Raw genomic sequence first — 21,494 nt, 5'->3', positions numbered from 1 at the left:
GGCTGAGAAACAACTTGAACACATAAATAAATAATTTATTTACTAAGATGTCTTACGAATATTAAATTTAAAAAACTTGTCCTTATTTCCAAGGCTTCCTTGAAAGGAGTCTTAACTTAATTATTCCCAGTAACAAAGGATAAAAAGGCTTACACATGATTGCTAGACACAGTATTCTAGTCCACTGCTTTAATGGTTAACACAAAACACGGTGAGCTGTAGTATCAGTTTGTGCCAAACTGCTGTAAACTTACCCTACCTCTTAATACCACCAGTAGCCCTTCATTGCAACACCAACAGGAAAATCTTGTTTTGGCCTGGCTGGGGCAGAAAAGGCCAAGAGTAACTTACATTCTAGTGAAGACACATTCTAGTGAAGACACCCCCTCTACTTGGAGTTAGACCTTTAGCTCTGTTTTCACCCTTTATTTGGAATACAGGGCATCATTAGCGTTCGGATCATGAAGTGAACAAACTTGGTGATATATAGGGTATTACAGCAAGGACCTGAATTCTGGGAATAAGTGGCTTTCTCGTTCAGGAGGGGGGAGAGAACTGGTTCAACATCTCCTCCAGAGGAGAGAACCACACAACTCAGTGAGCTCCACCGAGGGTTTTGGCTGCAGCTCACTAAGGGCAAGGAGTGCCAGTCCTGGTTACCCATCCATAATCTTCGTCAGAGCCAGTCTCCAATTTCCAAAGCAAACTGTAGGCAGAGCAGCTCCTGCTAAGCTGATCTGGGCGACGGCTGCGGCTGTGGCGCCTTCAGAGCGACTGCTGCAGCAGGGAGCCTTTCATGTGCTCCCAGTTGTTGTAGAGCGCGTAGAGGCCAGTGAGAGTGAGTCCTGCCAGGCCGCCTCGTACTGCCCCTCGGAGACCACCTGGGCGAGAAGGGGGAAAGAACGTGAAGCAGTGCCCTTACACCAGGTGGCAAGACGCAGGGGGATAAAAAGCTTACAAGAGATACAAGAAATCAACACTTAGGCCTAGGAGTTAAATTTTCACAACAACCACGTGTAATACCTAGTCTCGTAACTTTTAGCTGCCTAACTTATGCTTAAGGTCACCAGCATAAATTTCTTATTTCTCTAAATCCAGATTGTCCCCAGAGCACTTCTGGACAAACCTCACCCCTACTGAAGTTATCAAAGTTGCAACCGAATCAGCCATTGCTATTAGTCATGTAGCCAACCTCACTAGTGCCGTCGATGAGTTTAAGGCTGTAGACAAGGTGATGCCCTGTAACAGCCTTGACTCCAGACAGGCCCTCCAGATGCGGAGTCTGAAGGCTCCAGAAACAGCAGTGATAAGATGGCTGCACTCAGGCCTCGGGTTAGGTGCTCCCCACCCAGTACTCCCTATTCCTGCACTGGCGTGTCGGAGGTACACAACCCGTACTAGCTGAAAAGTTCAAGAATTTGAACTGCTCTCAGCAATTTTCTATGTGGAAAAAGATGAGCAATGGGCATTTCACTTAAAATGAACAAAATACTTTTGCTTTCAAATAGTCCTCAAGCCTAATAAGAGGAAGCTACAAATTTCTCAGAATAGAAAATGCCCCAACATTTCACATGGTAAAGAGAAACCAAATTAAGAAACTCCACAGGAATGGGGATGTCCAAAGGAGCTTCTGAAAAAGTGATATCCTGGTGCAGTTCCTCCAACAAGCAGGATCACACGCTTCCCCGGCCTACACTGCACCTGCAAGGTGTGTGTCCTGAGGTGTGTCAGGAAGGCAAAGCTCGAGTGGGCCCGTGGGATGGTGGTTACCTCAGCAGAGGCCTCTGCGCTCCGTGCTGGTCAGTTCTGTGAAACCGGGCGATGCCGCTGAGTGAACACCTCAGAACTGACCACTTCTGCAACGAGTGACCTAGCACATGGCTTCCACTGATAGAGCGCGGGCCACTCCCTCCAGGAATCTCTCCAGTCTGAAGACTGCTGATAGCTGAGCTGCCTAGGTTCCCCTGACGTGTCCACCGCGAGTGCCACACTTATCTCTCGCAAGCAGACCCAAACAAGCTGCAGACATCATCTCTAACAGCTGTCCACTGTGTGGCAGACGGTGTAAACAGAAAAACCACTAATCAAAGCAAGTGGGAGGCAGCTCCTTAAAGGCTACACTGTGTCTCTGACAAGGCAATAAAAAGCTGAATAATAAACCAAATTCCTAAAATGGAAATATACACCATTTATTAATATAAACGCAACTATAAACCAAATTCCTAAAATGGAAAACAGTTCCAAGGTACAGGAGGAAAAATGCTAAGGATTACCTGCGACAACGTTACTATGCTCCATTATGAGACCTAAACTTTAATGAGGCAGTTAACAGATACGTAATCCTCTCAACTCCATCTGAACCAACAGGAAACAAAGGCCAGGGGCCTACCGGTGTGTGGGAGGAAGATGGCAGAAGGCAGGCGGCTGGAAGCCCATTCAGTTCACAGATGCTGCCGCAGCCCAGCCTGGCACTTGCGCCCAGCCCACCAGGCTCCAGTCCTCAGGGCGGCAGTCAGCCCGCTGGTCTGAAGACCCACAAGCCACTGCTTAGCACATGGCTTCTACCTGGCCCTCGAGGAAGACTGCTCTCACTGAAACGGCCCTTCAAAGAGTGGTGCAAAAACATTTTTGAAAACCACACACAGATTTTTCACAACTTGCATTTCCTATGAACTCCATGAAGATTCCTCCTATGCATGGATCTCAAAAAACAAAATTATTTTTTTTTTGCTCCCAAATAAACCTACCTTTAATTCTATTTCCCACACTTTTGTAGTACTCTCATACTTCTTGGCTATGAAATAAGCTTCTCTGGGAATTTCTTTTAATTTTCTTTTAAGCATAACAATGGGCTCTAAAAGGCTTTAATCTTTGTGACACCAGTGGCATATTCTATGTCCTTTATAAATTAATACAATGTCTCAGGAAGCCTTCTATTTTCAGACCAAATAAAAAACTTAGTTTAAATCACTGAAATTCCTTCTTTCAAGCTCAGAGAAAAGTTACTGCCTAAAGACAGAACACAGGTGGTCTTCACTCGCATTGCTACTCCTGACTCAAGGACAGTCTTTCATCACAAACCAGCCACATTTTATCCTTTCCCACTAATTCCAGGGTTTCCCAACTTGTCCGCTGGTTACAGGTTTAAGGGCCTTGTCTTAGGCTTTCTATAGTCAAACAACTTTTGCCCAGCCAGGCGCAGCACAGGAAATTAATCAGCAAATCTAGTGCTCTGAACACGGAGCAACCACACAGGCCCAACGGTCACTCTCTGCAAAGCAAACAAGCCTGGCTGTGTGAGCAGCTTTCGCTCCTTTCCTGCATTCTTCCACAACCCTGCAGTCTTTGTTAAAAGGGACAGAGACTGAGTGCATTAGGCTTTAAGGGTCAAAGCCTATTTGCAGGTACTTAGGTAATCATCTTAACTTTACCTATTAAAAAACGTCAAACACATTCTTAGCCTTCAGACAGTGTGACTGGGCAGGCAGCTGCCAGCAGGAGTTGGTGCCCCGATTCAGGGGGACAGACTTATCTACCTACGAATGCCGTTCTTGAAGGGACCACTGAACTGTTCCACATTGTTTAAATGCTTCTTCAAATTGTGGTATGATGCATGTGACACAAAACTTACCCCCCTAACCATTTTCACATGTTCGGTTCAGAGGCAGTAGGTACATCTGCACTGCTCTGCTACTGTGACCAGCATTCACCTCCAGACAAGTCTGTCCATCCTGCAAAACTGAGTCGCTGTGTGTCCATTAAACAGCTCTTGGCCAACACCATTCTATTCTGCACTGCATGATTCTGGCTATTCTAAGTACCGCATAAAAGCAGAATCACGCCATGCTTGTCCTTTTGTGACTGGCTCATTTCATGCCACGCGAAGGCCCCAAGGTCCACCTGTGCAGTAGCAGGTGTCGGAACTTCCTTCCTGAGGCCGAAAAATATCCTAGTCTGAGGTGAACACTGTGTTTTGCGTAACCACTCATCCATCAATGGACACTGGAGCTGACGCCAGCTTCTGGCTAATGGGAATGATGCTGCTATCAACATGTCGCATCTTCCAAAGCAAATTTTCACATCCCCAAAGGAATCTCTTGATAACTTCGTTTTTCCCACCACTGGCATCAACACTTTTCCAGTAACTAAGAATCCATGTGACATATACAATAGGTAAAGGGAAAGAATGCCCCAACATATAAAAGACATCAGTCAGCTGAAAACTGACAACCCAAGAAAAAACAGAGAATGGATATGACAAAGCACTTCAAGGAAGAAAGAAAATGACTACTAAACAACTGTTCAATCTCACATGCAACCAGGGAAAAGCAGAGTGAAACAAATATTAAGGTATATCTTTCACCAACTGGTATAAAAAATGCAAAGGTGAGGATGGTGCTGTGGCGTAGCAGGTAAAGCCGCCTGTGGTACCAGGATCCCATATGGGCACCAGTTCGAGACCCAGCTGCTCCACTTCCAATCCAGCTCTCTGTTTTGGCCTGGGAAAGTAGTGGAAGATGGCCCAGGTCCTTGGGTCCCTGCACCTGTGTGGGAGACCCAGAAGAAGCTCCTGGCTCCTGGTTTCAGATTGGTGCAGCTCCGGCCGTTGCAGCCAACTGGTGAGTGAACCAGTGGATGAAAGACTCTCTCTGCCTCTCCTTCTCTAACTCTGACTTTTAAATAAATAAATAAATCTTTATTAAAAAAAAAAAAAAAAAAGCAAAGGTAGCTGATGCTTAACACTGGCCACTGTAAGCAAGTACTTGGAAAGACAATTTGGCATCATTCCTAACATTCTAAATATGTAAGTCCTCTGAGCAAGCAATTTTACGCCAGAGCGAACCAAGGCACAGGTGCAAAGCAGTTCCCGAGAGGCTTCAGAGGGTGCTGTCTGAACACAGATGGATGACGCAGCTGAGCTGCATGTCTAGATGGAGCATTCTCAGCAGATAACCCAAGAACAAAGGCCCAAGAGCAGGGTTAAAGGCACAAGGAAGAGTGGTAGGATCTGGAGCCAGTGATGGCCAAGACAATCACACACAGCCTGACAGGCCACGCGGGGCATCGGGCTTTCCAGACTTCGCATTCTCAGTCACGTCTGGGCCTCAAAGTGTTTATCACAATGTGCAGCGGAACTCTGACCCTCTGCTGAGAAGACTCCACACCGGGAAGGTCAGCTGCGGGTGTGGCCCTCTGAAACGGGGTGGGGAGCCTCTGCTCTGCCAAGGACCAGGGATGTTTACCGCACCATTCGTGGGCCACACAGAATACCAACTTAAACGTGAGCCTGCTCCAGACTTAATGGACTGAGACCCACCTGCAGCTGCCTTGGCAGGGCCAGCCCGAACGACTCTACGGGCCTTGTGTGGCCCGCAGCCTGGTGTGCCCCAGGCCTGCCCTAACATAGTAAGACCCTCACAGGAGTGTGGGATAAAGACTCCTCTCACCCACAGACAGGCAAGCCCGAATGACCAGCTACTGGCGACAGAAAACAGTCCTCCAGGGCACAGTACCGTGGGAAGTTAAACTGACCTCGCTACTGAGCTGAGCCCTGCCTGGACGGGACTGCAATGAAGGGGTGGACAAGGAGCAGCGAGGAAGCCCAGCACAGCGAGCTGTGCCTTCAGAGCCACGCACACGGCTTCTCCACAGCAACACAGGGAAATAATGGAGCAGGAAACAGGCTTCTGGGGACCCAGTGCACGTCCACCTCCACCTCTCCCTCAGCAGCCCCCCTTCCCCAGCTGTGAAGCTTGCCACCATCACCCAAGCCGAAGCCCTCATCACAGAAGTCCCTAACTTCTGTCGTATGATTTTTCTATTTTTTTTTTTAAAGATTTACTTATTTGCAGGCAGAGTTACAGAGAGGCAGAGGCGCAGAGAGAGAGAGAGAGAGAGAGAGAGGGAGGGAGGGAGGGAAGTTGGTTCACTGCTGGTTCACTCCCCAGATGGCCACAATGGTCAGAGCTGCACCAATCCGAAGCCAGGAGCTTCCTCTGGGTCTCCCAAGTGGGTACAGGGGCCCAAGGACTTGGACCATCTTCCACTGCTTTCCCAGGCCATAGCAGAGAGCTGGACCGGAAGTGGAGCAGCGGGACTCGAACTAGCACCCATACGAGATGCCGGCCCTGCAGGTGGTGGCTTTATCCACTGTGCCACAGCGCCAGCCCCAGTACTATTTTTCTTTGACCATTTGACTTCAGGCTATGCTACAGTTTGAATAGGATGTGGCTCCCAAACTCATTCAGATGATCAAATCTCAAGGTCATACACTGGATAGCACCAAGAAGGTGGGAATTTAATCTGACTATGTGGGCCAGGGGAGAAGTGCTCAGCTCACTGGAGACCACCCCATCTTGGACTGTGACTATGCAAAGCTGGGAAACCAAAATAAACCTCCTTCAGATTTCTACCACTAGTTCATTTTATCCACCTACTATTTCTAGGTTAATCTTCCTCAAATATGATTCTAACACTCCCTGTCCAAAAACCTCTGATGATGAGACACACGCAACCTTCTGGTCTAAATCTGAATTTCTCACCCTGGCTTTCCATGCCTGAAGCCTGAACTCTTTTTCTGGACTTTCCCCTCCCATAATTTGAAATGCAGCCTATTCTTAAAGCCTAGCTTACCGTTCCCATCGTTCCCTTTTCTAGAAAATTTCCCTGGGGGCAACTGGGTACCATGAAAAAGGTAACAGGCTCTGTACTCAACCCAGGTTTCCCGTGTGGGTGGCAGGAACCCGATTACTCGAGCCGGCACTACTGCCTTGAGCCTGCATTAGCAGGAAGCTGGAGTCAGGAGCCAGAGCCAGGAATAGGACTCAGATACTCTGATGCTGGATGTGTCTTAACCATTCGGCCACATACCTGTGCCTAATTCTTTTGATCTTTATCTTCATGTGTCTAAGTAACTATTACTATTCTTGATTTTTCAGTCTTTATTATTATTATTTATTGCACTGAAATTCAGAGAAGTTACTGCTACCTGCTCACACAGCTCTTTAGTGGCGCACTACTGATCACACAGAAAGAACAAGATGGCCAGGAGCTGGGGGCAGGTGGTTAGTAGGGAGTTGCTGTTTCATGGCTACAGAGTATCTTTTTTGTAAGATGAGAAAGTTCTGGGAATTGGTTGCATAACAATGTCAATACACTTCACGCTTTTGAACTTACAGCATAGATAAAAGCACACTTCAAGCAGAGTAAGATAGCTCTCAATCAATAGTACCTGTGCATTTATACAACATGCCCGTCATGGTTCCGGCTGCTACTGTGTTCAGGTCATCTTCTGCCCCGCGAGTTTTCTCAATGATGACACCAAATGCACTATAGAGCAAAGCTAAAGGGAAAATGGAAGAGCATAGTGATGCAAATGTAATTAAAAGGTCTGTATGGCCACTACGCTTAAATACATCTATCCAAAAGTAGAAACACTGCTTCTAACAATAAATAAAATGGCCATCAAGAGCACTGACACCATCTGCACTGATCTGGAAAGGGACTTCCCACACAGTGTGAGACTATGGAGTCACTTCAGCAAACACAGGGTGAGCTGTATTCACCATCACACGGTCAAGCACACGTGTGCTGCAGCATGACTCTGAGTAGCAGGGATGCCTGGAAAGATTCAAAACCAGAAGCTATTTCTGGAAGCACCACCGGGGAATCCCAAGAATATTTTAAATTTTCACTCATATGTCACCCATAACAGCTCTACTTTGGATTTCACACACTCTCTTTCTATTGTAAGAAAAAACACAATTTTAAAAAATGGGAGGTTTGATTCCCATGTGTATAAAAACCGTAACACAAGCACCATTTAGCTTTAAAGATCAGTCCCCGAATCACCCTTCCTCCATGCCTTCGCAGATTCTTCTCAGGCATGAACATATTAAACCTTCTTACTCTTTTTCAAAACTCTAGCTACACGTGACCCTTCCAACACTTGCTTAAGCTCAGCCTCTGTGGTTGTATTTTTACACTGCTACAGATAATCATCTTCACATTCAAACTTACCTGAAACTGAACATGAACAGAACACTGGGACCGGTCACATTACAAGGGAACAGGTGTGCAATGAGCCATACCAATGTATAGAGGATGGGACAAGTTCCTGGAATGGGGGACTCTGCAGTGCCAAGATGCAGAAAGTCCCTGGCTACTCTAGGTATCCAATTAAAACCACAGAAAGAGGAGTGATATGTGAAGGGGGTCAGAGGAACGCAGGTGCATATGAAGTAGCCACTAAAGATCTAATACACCAATCTGATTACAGCCTCCACATCCCACGACCGGCAGGGGTCTTAGTCACAACAGAGGCTTTTCCTAGCTTTAAATTATCTACACTCTGCCTTACTTAATCTACCACAATTAAAAGATATTTGGACTTTCAACCACATTAATACATTGTGAAAACCTTGACTCTCAGGGCATATGTGCCCCAAGTAGGTCTACTGTAAGTCATCTATAATCAGGAGAGCCAATCACTCACACGCAATATGGTGTGACAGGCATCTGGTTCTGACTAGGCATCACTACACTACCCCTTGCCTACAACTGCAAATGTTTCTATTATCTACAAAGAACCCATTAGGGCCTCAGAATCTACTCAGGGAACAGACTGAACAGCTATTAAGAAAACATAGTAGGAAGGCTGGGTTAATCTCCCAGGCCCCATGACAGGACTTTGAACCCTTCCTCACACACAAAGCCCTTTGCCTTGTACCTAAATATCTGGATTACATTTAGTGTGAACAAATGATTTTATGTGGTATCCTGCTTGGACAGGAAAGTATGCAGGATTTTTAAAGATTTAAAACATTCAAAATGGTATTTAGAAAGGTCTCAGCACCTGAGTTTTTGTGCTATAGTTCATGGTCTTTCCCTAAGTTGGATCTACACGGTTCACCACAGTAGATCTAAACATAGACGTTTCATGTACTAAGACCAGAATTCTGGTTGATCAAACTGTTCATGATACTTGCATGTTTTTTCTTTACATTAACAATTTATTATCAAAGGAGAGCTCTACTTACCCAGAGATCCTAGAGTATTAGCCCAAAGTGCACCTTGCCTAGTCACCATATTCAAAATCCTACCAGGGGAGAACAAGGAGAAAGAATCTGCATTGAGAATCATTATTTCTCTAGTAATCTTCAAAAACCGTAACAGGAGCTATTCCAAATGCCAGTAACTAAGTCTCAAAGTTTTCTAAATTAAAATTTTTTTAATACCTTCTCAGATGTCACCTTTATGATGGCTATATTCCAATGAAGTTAGGGTAAAACATTCAACAGTGTGAGCAATCACTGAGGAAAACTCTTTCATTAAATATATAAAACACATACCAAATATGCAAAGCTTCATGGAACAGCCTGGAACAGATTTTATAAAGAAGCATATAGAAACTGACTTATGTAAAAAATATCACTGTAATTATGACAAACTACCCTCTCTTTTTGGGAGAGGAGTATATACTTAGAATACTAAATAGTATTAAAGAATTACAAAGTAGAATTAAAGAAAAGCAAAGAGCTGTCTCAGTAGAACACATAGACAAGCACTCTGTGTCTGCTCCCAGACTAGAACTAAGCAGCCAAAAAACGAAATGCTTAGCACACTCTCAAGGAAGCACAGTTCTGCCCTGCACCAGTGCCACCTGCCACCAGAACGGTGAGGGAAGCAACTGGATGAAGAAGGCAAGACATTGCTCTCCCAGCAGTGTAACACTGTCACAGGAATGGATCTGTCCGGACAGCTGACTACTGCTGGAAATTATGGAAGTAAAACTACTCATTTAATTAATGTTCTACCCTAATAAATGTGGTACTACTTCTAAAAGATTAGTAACTATGTTACTTACTCACTAATAAATATTTTAAGTTCAGCACACTGTTTTTCCCTTTGTTTGCTTTGTTTTTTTGTTTTTTTTTGACAGGCAGAGTGGACAGGGAGAGAGAGAGAGAGAGAGAGACAGAGAGAAAGGTCTTCCTTTGCCGTTGGTTCACCCTCCAATGGCCGCCGCGGCCAGCGCGATGCGGCCGGCGCACCGTGCTGATCCGATGGCAGGAGCCAGGAGCCAGGTGCTTTTCCTGGTCTCCCATGGGGTGCAGGGCCCAAGCACTTGGGCCATCCTCCACTGCACTCCCGGGCCACAGCAGAGGGCTGGCCTGGAAGAGGGGCAACCGGGACAGAATCCGGCGCCCCGACTGGGACTAGAACCCGGTGTGCCGGCGCCGCTAGGCGGAGGATTAGCCTAGTGAGCCGCGGCGCCGGCCTGTTTTTCCCTTTGTAATAAGCTTTAAAGCCAATGTCATTATTGTACTGCTAGTGGCACTGTACTGGCAAAACTCCTTGGGGTATGACTTGGTAACATACTTGTACTTATGAAGTCCTTACCTACTTCTCACTTTATATCATCTCTCAGTTCTTAAAGGCAGAAAGTACAGAAAGCTTAGCCAAGATCACAAAGCAGTAATGAAACTAGGATTCTGCAGCTGCCTGCGTGTGCGTGGTTCTAAATCCCACCTTTTTTCCATTATTAAATGCTATCTCCCCACGTAAGGAGAACGGATTAATTAATTATATAACTACTATTGTTTAAAAAAATGAAGGTTATTTTTTCTGGGATACCGTCTACTGTCGAATTCATATTTAAATGTTTAAAACTTTGTTTCAAATATTAGGAGTGAGAAGGCAATGGGACCCAACTGGTCATGGCTGACAGCTGTTGAGGACTATGATTTACGTGTTCATTATACCAACTTTTGAATATATTTTTGAATATATATATGCCTAATTTTGAATATATTTAAAATGCCCCATAATACAAAAAGCTAAAATTGAAGATTCTGCACTGATATTGTAAGTACAGCAATCCACACAGTGACAGGAATATGAAGAACTTGACAGGCCTGTTGGTTTCCCAAGTTTAATTCTAGTGCACCTGCTGCCACCTGCTGGCTGAACAGTATGTAAGGAAGTTAAGAGCTCAGAATCCCAGCAACTGAACCATGAGCCATCGCAGAACACCTACTATGCAATTCCACTTACATGCAGTACAAACACATGCAGAACTGCACGATGCACTACCAACAGGGACTCGAGCCTGTCTACTTCTTAGGTCGGATGAAAACACATCTCAGACACCTTCCAACCCTTCTAATGGCATTTTCCCTTGCCCATGGACTGCGCAGTTCCCCACCCAAGACTGCCCTCTCCTTGTGCAACTGCCCCTGGGTCCAGGAATGGCATTAGTTTCTGTGGAGCTCCACCTCAGGCCGGGAGTGAAGTCAGCGAGCTCAAGGACGGCAGACCCAGTGTCACGCTCACATGCTGCTCATGTCCCTTCCCACAGCCCTGGCCCACGCATTTCTCATCAGCAACCAGCAACTTGACGAGCGTGTCATGTGGGCCAAGGGAAGTCGGGCTAGGGGAGCAGCGGCTGCCTACGAGACACCGACTTGCACTCATCAATCTGATCTTCTTTTTGCCTTTTATTTTGGGTAAGATTTAAAAATGGGGGGAGGGGATAAAAAAAAAAACTAACATACACTGCAAACATTTGTAAAGCTCATGTATTTGCAAGGTTATACCCATCAAAGCAACAAAGCAGACGCTGCTATCCTGCCACCACTTCATCAGACGGGTACAAGACTTACTGTACGTTTCTTGGTTTGGACCAGGCCATGTTCTGGGTTTCCTTCAATCCTAGCCGAAGACCGTTCACTGCCCCAAATGCAGCCCCTGGTAAATCATAAATAATTCAGCCAAATGATACAGCATTACATTTAAAAACTGCACTTCTGACTTTAAAATTTTAATATGATGATAAATAATTTTTCACAAGAACCCCTGAATCTAGTATTCTAACTGCTTTTTAAGTGCCATCAACTACTTGAACAGAGGACACTTAAGAAAAAAATTACTGGAGTCAGCGCTGTAGCATAGTGGGCTAAGCCTCTGCCTACAGCACCAGCATCCCATATGGGCACTGGTTGGAGTCCTAGCTGCTCCACTTCCGATCCAGCTCTCTGCTTTGGCCTGGGAAAGCAGTGGAAGATGGCCCAGGTTTGGGCCCCTGCACCCACGTGGGAGACCTGGAAGAAACTCCTGGCTCTGGATCAGCCCAGCTCCAGCTGTTGCGGCCATCTAGGGAGTGAACAAGTAGATGGAAGACCTTTCTCTCTGTAACTCTGCCTCTCTAATTAATTAAAAAAGAAAAATTATTACACCCACCTGTCATGCAACATCCTCCAATAGTAAAGAAGGCCAACTCGAATCTGCCCCGGGTTTTATTAGCTCCCGTTGGTAAAATAAACTCATCTGTATCCTGCAAAAGTAATAACGAAAACCAAGCTGAGTGCCCCCTCAAGACCTGCATTATAAACTTCCCACAGCAGTTTTTTGCAAAAAGCAAAAGCCTTAAATTAGTTCAAACTCAATTATATGTAGTCAAACAAAAACCTTTCTGCAATAAGAGCAATACTTACATCAAAGTGAAATGAAATAGCACAACACACGCTCAGTTCTCACGAGTCTCCTGTAGAATTCTGTTTGCAGGCTGAGGGGCCCAATGGTGCAGACACCACTCGGGAATCCTTCACTCCACATCAGAACACCTGGGTCTGAGTCTCAACCTCGCGTCTGCTAATGTGCACCTTGAGAGGCAGCAGGCCACGGCTCTAATGCTGCCAGGGTTTTTGCCGCTCAGGTGAGAGACCTAGACTGAGTTCTGGGCTCCTGACGCTGGCATGGTTTAGCCCCAGCTGTTGGCTTTTAGCAAGTAAATCAGCGGAGGGAAGAACTCCTCTCAAACTTTTTGAAAAGAAAAGAATAAATCATTGTGTTTCCTTCCTAATGTAAATGTGGCTGATTGTCATCTGCCTTACTAAGCGATACATTTAAAGTAACAGCGTTAAGCAGTTTAAAAAGGACAGTTCTAGAAGATGGTATACTGAAAACCAGGAGAAGCAGCTGGCTGACTACCCATCTGGAAGGAGACAGTAACTTTCATTTTTCACAGCTATTTAGTGAGCACAATCTTGCTGTGTTTACGACCACATGATCATAAAAATGAGCTAAGACCATTAAAACTCAACTACTCCCTTAACAATTCTTCAGAGTCTGAGGAACATGTCAGACTTTGGTTATCCTGGAAAACAGCAGACCCTCTTTCCAGTAAATGCACACAAAAACTTGGCATAATTCCCTGGAAGGTCATCTAAAACCCTGCGCTGAGCACAACAAAATGACTGACCTTGAAGATCACACTCAACTCTTTGCCAAGCTTTTTATGCAAAAATGGCCAACAAAAGTGCCACAATTAACACAGTAGAGACCACTAACAAGAACCTTGGTAAATGCATTTCTGATGCGGATTTCTGATTTTAAGCACATGCACACATCCTCACCAAACCCACAATAAATAAGCATACTGGGGCCAGGGCTGTGGCACAGTAGGTTAATCCTCCGCCTACAGTGCCGGCATCCCATACAGGCACCAGTTCCAAGTTCAGGTGCTGTACTTCGATCCAGCTCTCTATGGCCTGGGGAAACAGAAGATGGCCTGAGCGCTTGGGCCCTTTGCACCCGTGTGGAAGACCCAGAAGACACTCCTGGTTCCTGGCTTCAGATCGGCTTGCTTCAGCTGTTGCAGCCATTTGGGGAGTGAACCAGCAGATAGAAGACCTTTCTCTCTTTCTCTCCCTCTCACTGTCTGTAAATCTTTCTCTCAAATAAATAAAAATAAAATCTTTAAAAATAAAATAAACAAGCATATCTAGTTTTATCACACAAAAATGATCTGTTGGGTGTCAATAAGTAAGCTGAGTAGGCTCCTTGTCATGATATATTGTACATCATATTATCAATTTTGGGGGCTTTTTGACTTTTAAAGCAGACACACACACACACACACATACACACACACGGGGTGGCAGGGAGAGCTCCTATCTGCTGGTTCGTTTTCCAAATCCTCGCAACTGGTGCTGAACCAGGCCAGTCGGGAGCCCAGAACTCAATCTGGGTCTCCCACAAGGTGGCAAGGATCCAAGTACTGAACCATTAAACGGTGCGTTTCAGAGTGCACACCAGCAGGAAGCTGGACCCAGAAGCAGAGCTGACACTCAAACCCAGGCATCCGACATGGGATGTAGTCACTGCTAGCAGTGTCCTTCTTCACTGTCATACCAAATGTTCTTGTTTGAGATTTTTAGAAATGTATATTTAACCACATAAGGTAAATAATTATCCTTCAATCCAGAAACACACCACGGAGTAAACACAGAAAATTTTTTTAAATGGCTGTAATGACCATCATCCAGCAAGAGTAAGTGCTAGTGTTAAGCTAGTGCTGCCAGCCCCGCGGCTCACTTAGCTAATCCTCCACCTGTGGCGCCAGCACCCCGGGATTCTAGTCCCAGCTGGGGCGCCGGGTTCTACTCCAGGTTGCTCCTCTTCCAGTCCAGCTCTCTGCTGTGGCCTGGGAAGGCAGTGGAGGATGGCCCAAGTGCTTGGGCTCCTGCACCCCATGGGAGACCAGGAGAAGCACCTGGCTCCTGGCTTCGGATCGGCACAGCATGCCGGCCGTGGCAGCCATTTGGGGGGGTGAACCAATGGAAGGAAGACCTTTCTCTCTGTCTCTGTCTCTCTCACTGTCTAACTCTGTCTGTCAAAAAAAAAAAAAAAAAAAAAAAAGGCAAGCAAGCTAGTGTCGATCACAGTGAGAAGTCACAAGAGCTGAAGCAAATCCCGCACAAACAAGGCTGACGTCACAGTACTGAATCTAGGGAAGATACGTGGGAAAGTGCTCATTGAACTTGGACTGCCAACACTCTAGGAAACCCATGTCACTAAATACTCTAAGTGCCAGCGTTTGCTAATACAGAAGAGCAACAAGCCCAAGAATGCACGGCAGTGTACGTGAGGAAACAGAAGGCTGAGATCACATGCAGTGGACACGGTCAATGTTGGAAATATTTACATTGTTTCTATCCCAGATAATCATCTGGACTAACAAGAGAAAAATGCACTGCTTCAGCTTTTTTACAGAACATTTCAGTGAGGATGGAGCAGTGACAATAAAAAGCACCAGCAAGAGAAATCACAGAGTGCCCAGAGAGAAGCTGCGGCACAAATAAACCACTGTATTATGAGCTGATGTGAACTATTCAAGATTAAGAAAAAGGCTCTACAGTATGAATTATTAAGGTATTGTCTTTAAATTTATGTTTTCCTTGGTCATTTATAATAACGGAGACAATGAGGTTTAGAAAACAGGTTTTTCAATTCTGAAGTCCTTCTGTAATTCTAATAGAAGATATCAGTATAATGGTTTGTGATGAAGAAATCACAATTTTTTTAGATACAAAGTCTTCATGTCTGAGCTTACCGAGCCCCATGCTAGCAATGTGGAGCCACAATGGCACTGTACCTGTAACTGGAGTCTAGCACAGTCTTCAACATCAGATCCAACATTTAATCAAAACAATGTAATTTATTTTAAAATTAGGGGCAAACAACTGATACGGGGGGTCTTTTAGAGTAAAAATCAACACACCCTGGGTTAGCAGATAACAACTCCCTTAAAAACAACACAATTTTTAACTGGCAAGGTCCTAACCATCAACTTGCTTCCACTTGAACACTTAACCCTAACAAGAAACACAAAGCTGTCACAAAAACCCCATTACTATATGTAGCTTATAGACCATGTAATCCACCTATTTAAAGTAAACAATTCAATGGTTTTCAGAATCTTCAGAATTGTGCGACGAAGCACAATCAGCGTTAGAGCATCACCTAAGGAACTCCATCCCCATAATTTTCCAGTCATCCCTACAACCAAACCTTGGCAGTGCCTGCTCTACTTCTTGTCAATGTATCTGCCTACATTTCACACAAACAGAATCAAGCAATATGTGCTTGTTTGTGACTGGCCTCTTTCATTTAACCAAGTTTTCAAGGTTCATCCATGCCGAAGCATGGATCAGTAATTCATTCTTTTTTACTGCAAAATATTCCATTGTTTCAGTATTAACACATTTAGCTTACCCACTCATTAGTTGGTAGACATCTGGTTTGTTTCCACTTCTTGGCTATTATGAATTCTTGGCTATTATGAATAATGCTACTATGAATATTCATGTGCCACTTGTCCCTGAACATGCTTTTAATCCTTTTAGGCATACACTCTTACCTAAGAGGGAAGTGCCAGGTCACAAAGTAATGCTTTTTAATATTTTGAGAAGCTGCCAGACTGTTTCCAAAGCAGTTGTATCACTTTACATTCCCACTCGCTGTATATAAAGAAGGCCCAGTTCTCCACAGCCTCACAAATACTTGTTTGTTGTCTGACTATCGTCATTCCAGTGGATCGGAATTGGTTTCTCATTGTGATTTTGTGATCTGCGTTTCTCAAATTAATGCCATCAGAGAGCCTTCATGCGACTACTGGAAACTGACTCTCTCATGGAGAACCATACTGATCCCATCCCCATTTTATAACTGGGTTTTAAAATATTATTTTAGATTTAAGTCCCTTATCAGGTAGGTGATTTACAAGTATTTTCTCCCAGTGTGTAAGCTGTCTTTTCCCTTCCTTGATGGTGTTATATAAAGCACAGAAATTTAGATTAAACTGATCAATATTTCTTTTCACCAGTCAGGCTTCTGGAAATCTAAGAAACTGGAATTGGAAGCAGTGGCAGGACTTGAACGCAGATATTCTGACATGGGATTCAGGCATCCAACTGGCATCAACTGCTGTCCATCTCATCATTCTTTGGAACATGAATTCAAGTCACCCCAGCATCAATTATTGAAAAGAATATTTTTTCCCTACTTAATTGTTTTGGCACCCTTGTTGAAAACTAGTGACTATAAAGAATGCTAGTTTATTTTTCTGGGTTGAATTTAATTGATCTATAGATATATACTTATGCTAGCACCACAACTTTTTGATCACTGTAGTTAAGTCTTGGAACTGCAAAGTTTAAGTCCCCCAATTTGTTTATTGTTGTTGAAGATTGTTGGGCTACTGTGTCCCCTAACTTTCCACATAAATTTTAGGGACAGTTTATTAATTTCTGCAAAAGCCAACTGGGTTTTTTGTCACTATACTGAATTTTTAGAACAATTTGGACAGTATTTTTATTTTAACTATATTAAATTTTCTAAGAACAAGGATGGCTTTCCATTTATTTAATCTTCGTTTTTTTTTTTTTTTCAATGTTTTGTGGGTTTTAAACTACAGAGGATAATTTTTGTACTTCTGTTAAGTTTATTTCTAAGTATTTTCATCTTTTTGATGCTTTTGGTAATGGAATTGTTTTCATAACTGAATTTTTGCAGTTTTCATTGCTACTGCATAGAAATTTATCTGATTTATGAGTTCATTTACTGGTTCTAACACTTTTGTGTATGTGGTTTTCTGTGATTGTCTACAGACAAATTCATGTAATTTGCAGTTTCACTTCTTCCTTTTCAGTCTGGATGCCATTTCATTCTCTTGCTAACTGCGCTGGCTAGACACTGTTAAACAGAAGTGAGGAGAGTAGACACACTTGTAAACCCAGGAGGACCACATTCAGTCTCTCTATTCTGTGCACTAGCTTTGGATATTCTGTAGGTGCCATTTCGTAAGCTGAAGAAATGCCCTGCTAGTTCTAGTGTGAGTATGTCTTAAATCATGAAGGGCTGCTGGCTATCATTATCCTATTTTCTGCAGCTGTTGAGAAAACCACAGGCTTTATGTCCTGTATTCTTTCCTGATGACACAGTGTGTTAACTGGTTTTCAGATGTTAATCAATGCTGCTTTCCTGAGGCCTCCAACCACTACTCTAAGCATCATAGCTCTGATGCCTAGTACAGCACCCTGAAACTGCAAACTGAGCTTTACAAACAAATCTCCTAACTATCTACTCCCATACTTTTAATTGTGTGCTTTTAATTATTTTCTTGTTGGTTTTGAAAAGTGAACTTTTGAAAGGAGTTAACTGGTTTCAGGGAGAAATGCAAACCAAGGTCATAAGGCTTGTGAGAGAAAAAAAAACGGTCCTGGAGACTAGAGATTTTGTATAAATGATAGTTGAAGTATTTGGCTTTTTTTACATGGTAAGATAAGGTACCAATCTAGTAAAATGTTAACCTTACCTGCACAAGATACCGTGGATCCACATTTAAATAAGGAGACAGAGGATTCATTCCAGTTACTAGAGAGAAAACAAAATGTCACATTGCAACAAAATTCTCTAACATTATTTTGAGTTAATTCAGCTCCTGATTATAATATATTTTGCTATTTTGATTTATAGGCTCACTGAAACTGGAAAATGTTTCCATTTGATCTTGTTCTATCAGTTTGGGTCCTTGGACCCCTAATCCCATAGGAAGTCTTGGCCTGGTGGCTCAAGATCTCAAACCAGTAAGATACTGGCAATAAGACAGATCAAATCGGCCGGCACCGCGGCTCACTAGGCTAATCCTCCGCCTGCAGCACCGGCACACCAGGTTCTAGCCCCGGTCGGGGCGCCGGATTCTGTCCCGGTTGCCCCTCTTCCAGGCCAGCTCTCTGCTGTGGCCAGGGAGTGCAGTGGAGGATGGCCCAAGTGCTTGGGCCCTGCACCCCATGGGAGACCAGGAGAAGTACCTGGCTCCTGCCATCGGATCAGTGCAGTGCGCCAGCTGCAGCGTGCCGGCCGTGGTGGCCATTGGAGGGTGAACCAATGGCAAAGGAAGACCTTTCTGTCTCTCTCTCTCACGGTCTACTCTGTCAAAAAAAAAAAAAAAAAAAAAACACACACACAAAAAAAACAGATCAAATCAACAAATTAGCAGGGAAACATGGCACAGACCAATTACAAAGATATTATTTTTCTCAACTTACTAACAAGAAAGCTTGATGAAAGAGCACTCAATTCCACGTGAAAAACAGTGGCGGGTTTGGTTTCTGTGCGGTATGTGTATAAATACTTCAAGTCACTCACTCGGGGCTTAATGACTTGGTGTGTCAAGGCAGAGAATTCTCGGGCCACGACTACAGGAATGAGTTAGTTCCAAAGCAAATGCAAACTTGATGCAGACTTGAATTCCACCAACTTTGACAACAGGCAAGCAAAAAAAAAAATCTATCAAGAAAAGTCAACTTTACCAAATTTTAAATTGAAGCTTTGGATCCTCTCTATCTCGGATGGCTGCCCACCACTCTCATCATCAATCTGAAAGTCCTATTATTTCCGTTTTCAGTATCTAATTTGAATTTTGTTATTTAACATCCTAGTCCAACCATCAAATCTCTCAGAAACAACTTTTTTTTTTTTATTTTTGACAGGCAGAGTGGACAGTGAGAGTGAGTGAGTGAGAGAGAGAGAGAGAGAGAGAGAGACAGACAGAGACAGAGAGAAAGGTCTTCCTTTTGCCGTTGGTTCACCCTCCAATGGCCGCCGTGGCCGGCGCGCTGTGGCCAGCGCACCGTGCTGATCCGATGGCAGGAGCCAGGTGCTTCTCCTGGTCTCCCATGGGGTGCAGGGCCCAAGCACTTGGGCCATCCTCCACTGCACTCCCTGGCCACAGCAGAGAGCTGGCCTGGAAGAGGGGCAACCGGGACAGAATCCGGTGCCCCGACTGGGACTAGAACCCGGTGTACCAGCGCCGCAAGGCGGAGGATTAGCCTAGTGAACTGAGGCGCCGGCTAGAAACAACTTTCCTGTCCCTTCCCCTCACTCCTTCAATTGACTCTACACAGCTACTAGAGGAACTTCCTCAAAGGGAAAGCAGCCTTGGGGCTCCCCTGTCATCAATCCAAACAGGGCTACCTGGTTCTCATCACTTTCTACCCTGCTGGCCAAACAGCTGTTTGCACACTCCAAGTCGCTGTGTTTTGGGCACTTCCCTTCTAGGCCCTGCTATTACTGTCAGGGGAGGGCTCTCCTGCTGCTTTTTGTCTTTTTTTATTGGTATGTATCTCATAACATCTGGAACACAGTAATTCTTCCCACTGTACCCACTCTCCCACCCCTCTTCCTCTTTTCCAAGAAAGAAAAAGAAAACAAAATAAAATGAAATGAAAAAACTAAGAAAACGGCTCAACAGACCAGACAGGGGCTGCTCCAAGTTACTGCTTCTGGAAGGCGTTTTCTGCTTTTTCCACCTTCCTCCCTTCTCTCCTTTTAGAAACTTCATTATCTTTAGAGAACCCAGAAGGTTACCTCTTTCGCAAGCTCTTGGGCTGTTGCTTTCTCGAGCGGTACCGTCCCACAACCCTGTTCTACACCTGCTCCCTTGCCGGGCTGAGCACGACCTGCAGGATTTTAACTCACGCAAGCGTCGGCAGAGCAGCAGTCCTCTTTCTGTTGAAGCCGCCGCCAAGCCCTGCGCCCAGCAAAGTCGGCGCCGCCCTGTCCCATGTCCCACTTCATCCAAAGGAGGGCATCTTCAGGCGCCTAATTCACCTCTGCCAGGGCCCGGGGTTTAGGAAGGAGCTGTATTCTCGGCATCGGTGGTGACGGACTTAGAGAAATAGTACGAGCCGAGGTCCCAAGGAACGGGTCGAGGCCAGCCAAGGGCAGAGCGTTCGCACCTCCCCAACTTAGATGTCACATTATCCCCCGTCCCCCAATCCTCTCCCGGCTCCCCTGCCCCCACCACGTTTACAAAGCACCGGTCAGGTTCAGCCCATTTCCCGGCTCCTCCAAGACAGCCTCCGAGCTGACTCCCCAGCCCCTGTCTTATTTCTGACTTTCTTTTACGTGTAATCGATTTACGACCCAGATTTTAAGTGAGTAAAAGCGAACTTCGGGGCTTCCCAGCCTGAAACGGTGACTCCCAGAGCCCGGTGCGCCTCTGTACCCGGGGCCAACCCACGGGACCGTGATGGATGGCAGTAAAGGAACGCGAGGCCCGGATACAGACGAGAAAAAAAAAACCAACACGTGTCCCTCTCAGAGCCCAGCTCCGTGATGCAGAGCGCGCGGCCTTAAAAGCTCGGGCCATTTTGAAAAGAGCGGCCTGCAGGTCCACTGCCAACACTGAAGCCTGGGCAGACCACCAAAAAATAAATTAACTAATTAAAAAAAAAAACCAGCAGGGCTTGCGGCGTGGACTCAGACCCGATACTCACGCGGGACGCCGGCCAGGTCTGCGTGCGAGTAACCTGCTCCGCCGGCTCCGAAAAAGCCAGCCAAGCCCCCTGTGGTTTTGTTGCCGCTTCCTCCGCCGCCCTCCATGTTGTCGCTGCCAACCTCTCGTGTGCTTCCCGCCGCTGGCTCCGGCCGGCAGCCCCCGGCTCGGCAGTGGCGCCTCAGTCACAGCGGGGAGCCCCACGGTGCCACTGCCTCCTTCACACGCTGACCTTCCGGGCGCCGGCTCTCGCTAAGCGCCACACTTCCGTTTTGCGGCAGTGTGCGTCCCGGAAGTCGGGGTCGCTTGACGGCAGCTTTCCGGTGGTGGGAAAGTGAACGGAGCCGGAATCAAAGCGGCGCATCCAGGTGGG

The 21,494-nt window shown here is 45.4% G+C and overlaps 2 protein-coding genes and 1 non-coding gene across 5 annotated transcripts in view; 1 reads left to right on the top strand and 2 right to left on the bottom strand.

Annotated features, from left to right (window-relative positions):
• Positions 1-14: 14 nt before the first annotated feature.
• On the bottom strand, positions 15-21,365 carry LOC100347175 (mitochondrial import inner membrane translocase subunit Tim23). Of its 2 annotated transcripts, XM_002718345.6 has the most exons (7): positions 21,123-21,365; positions 18,158-18,216; positions 12,241-12,334; positions 11,664-11,748; positions 9,039-9,097; positions 7,232-7,342; positions 15-881 (listed from the first exon to the last, which is right to left on the bottom strand). In XM_002718345.6, the coding sequence occupies exons 1-7, from the start codon at positions 21,226-21,228 to the stop codon at positions 766-768; spliced, it is 630 nt and encodes a 209-aa protein (XP_002718391.4). In that variant the 5' UTR covers positions 21,229-21,365; the 3' UTR covers positions 15-765. The 2 variants fall into 2 exon arrangements, with proteins under 2 accessions (XP_002718391.4, XP_089170308.1); XM_089314182.1 differs by lacking the exon at positions 18,158-18,216.
• LOC127484331 (small nucleolar RNA SNORA74) lies at positions 9,569-9,775 on the bottom strand. Its single transcript, XR_007911197.3, has one exon. It is a non-coding gene; the product is annotated as a small nucleolar RNA SNORA74 (small nucleolar RNA).
• The window catches only part of PARG (poly(ADP-ribose) glycohydrolase), a 124,032-nt gene continuing 123,899 nt past the window's right edge, over positions 21,362-21,494 (top strand). Inside the window, exon 1 of one of the 2 annotated variants that reach the window (XM_008269836.5) lies at positions 21,362-21,489. The gene's annotated coding sequence lies outside the window, so the exon portion shown is untranslated. The remainder of the gene's footprint in view (positions 21,490-21,494) is intronic. The other variant, XM_089314178.1, reaches the window with a different exon arrangement.

The sequence above is a fragment of the Oryctolagus cuniculus genome, chromosome 15, assembly GCF_051225735.1.
Source record: "Oryctolagus cuniculus isolate XC-2025 breed Fujian yellow rabbit chromosome 15, ASM5122573v1, whole genome shotgun sequence".
Taxonomy (NCBI): Eukaryota; Metazoa; Chordata; class Mammalia; order Lagomorpha; family Leporidae; genus Oryctolagus; species Oryctolagus cuniculus.
The sequence above is the reverse complement of the archived record's forward strand: the minus strand, read 5'-3'. Positions and strand labels throughout refer to the sequence as shown.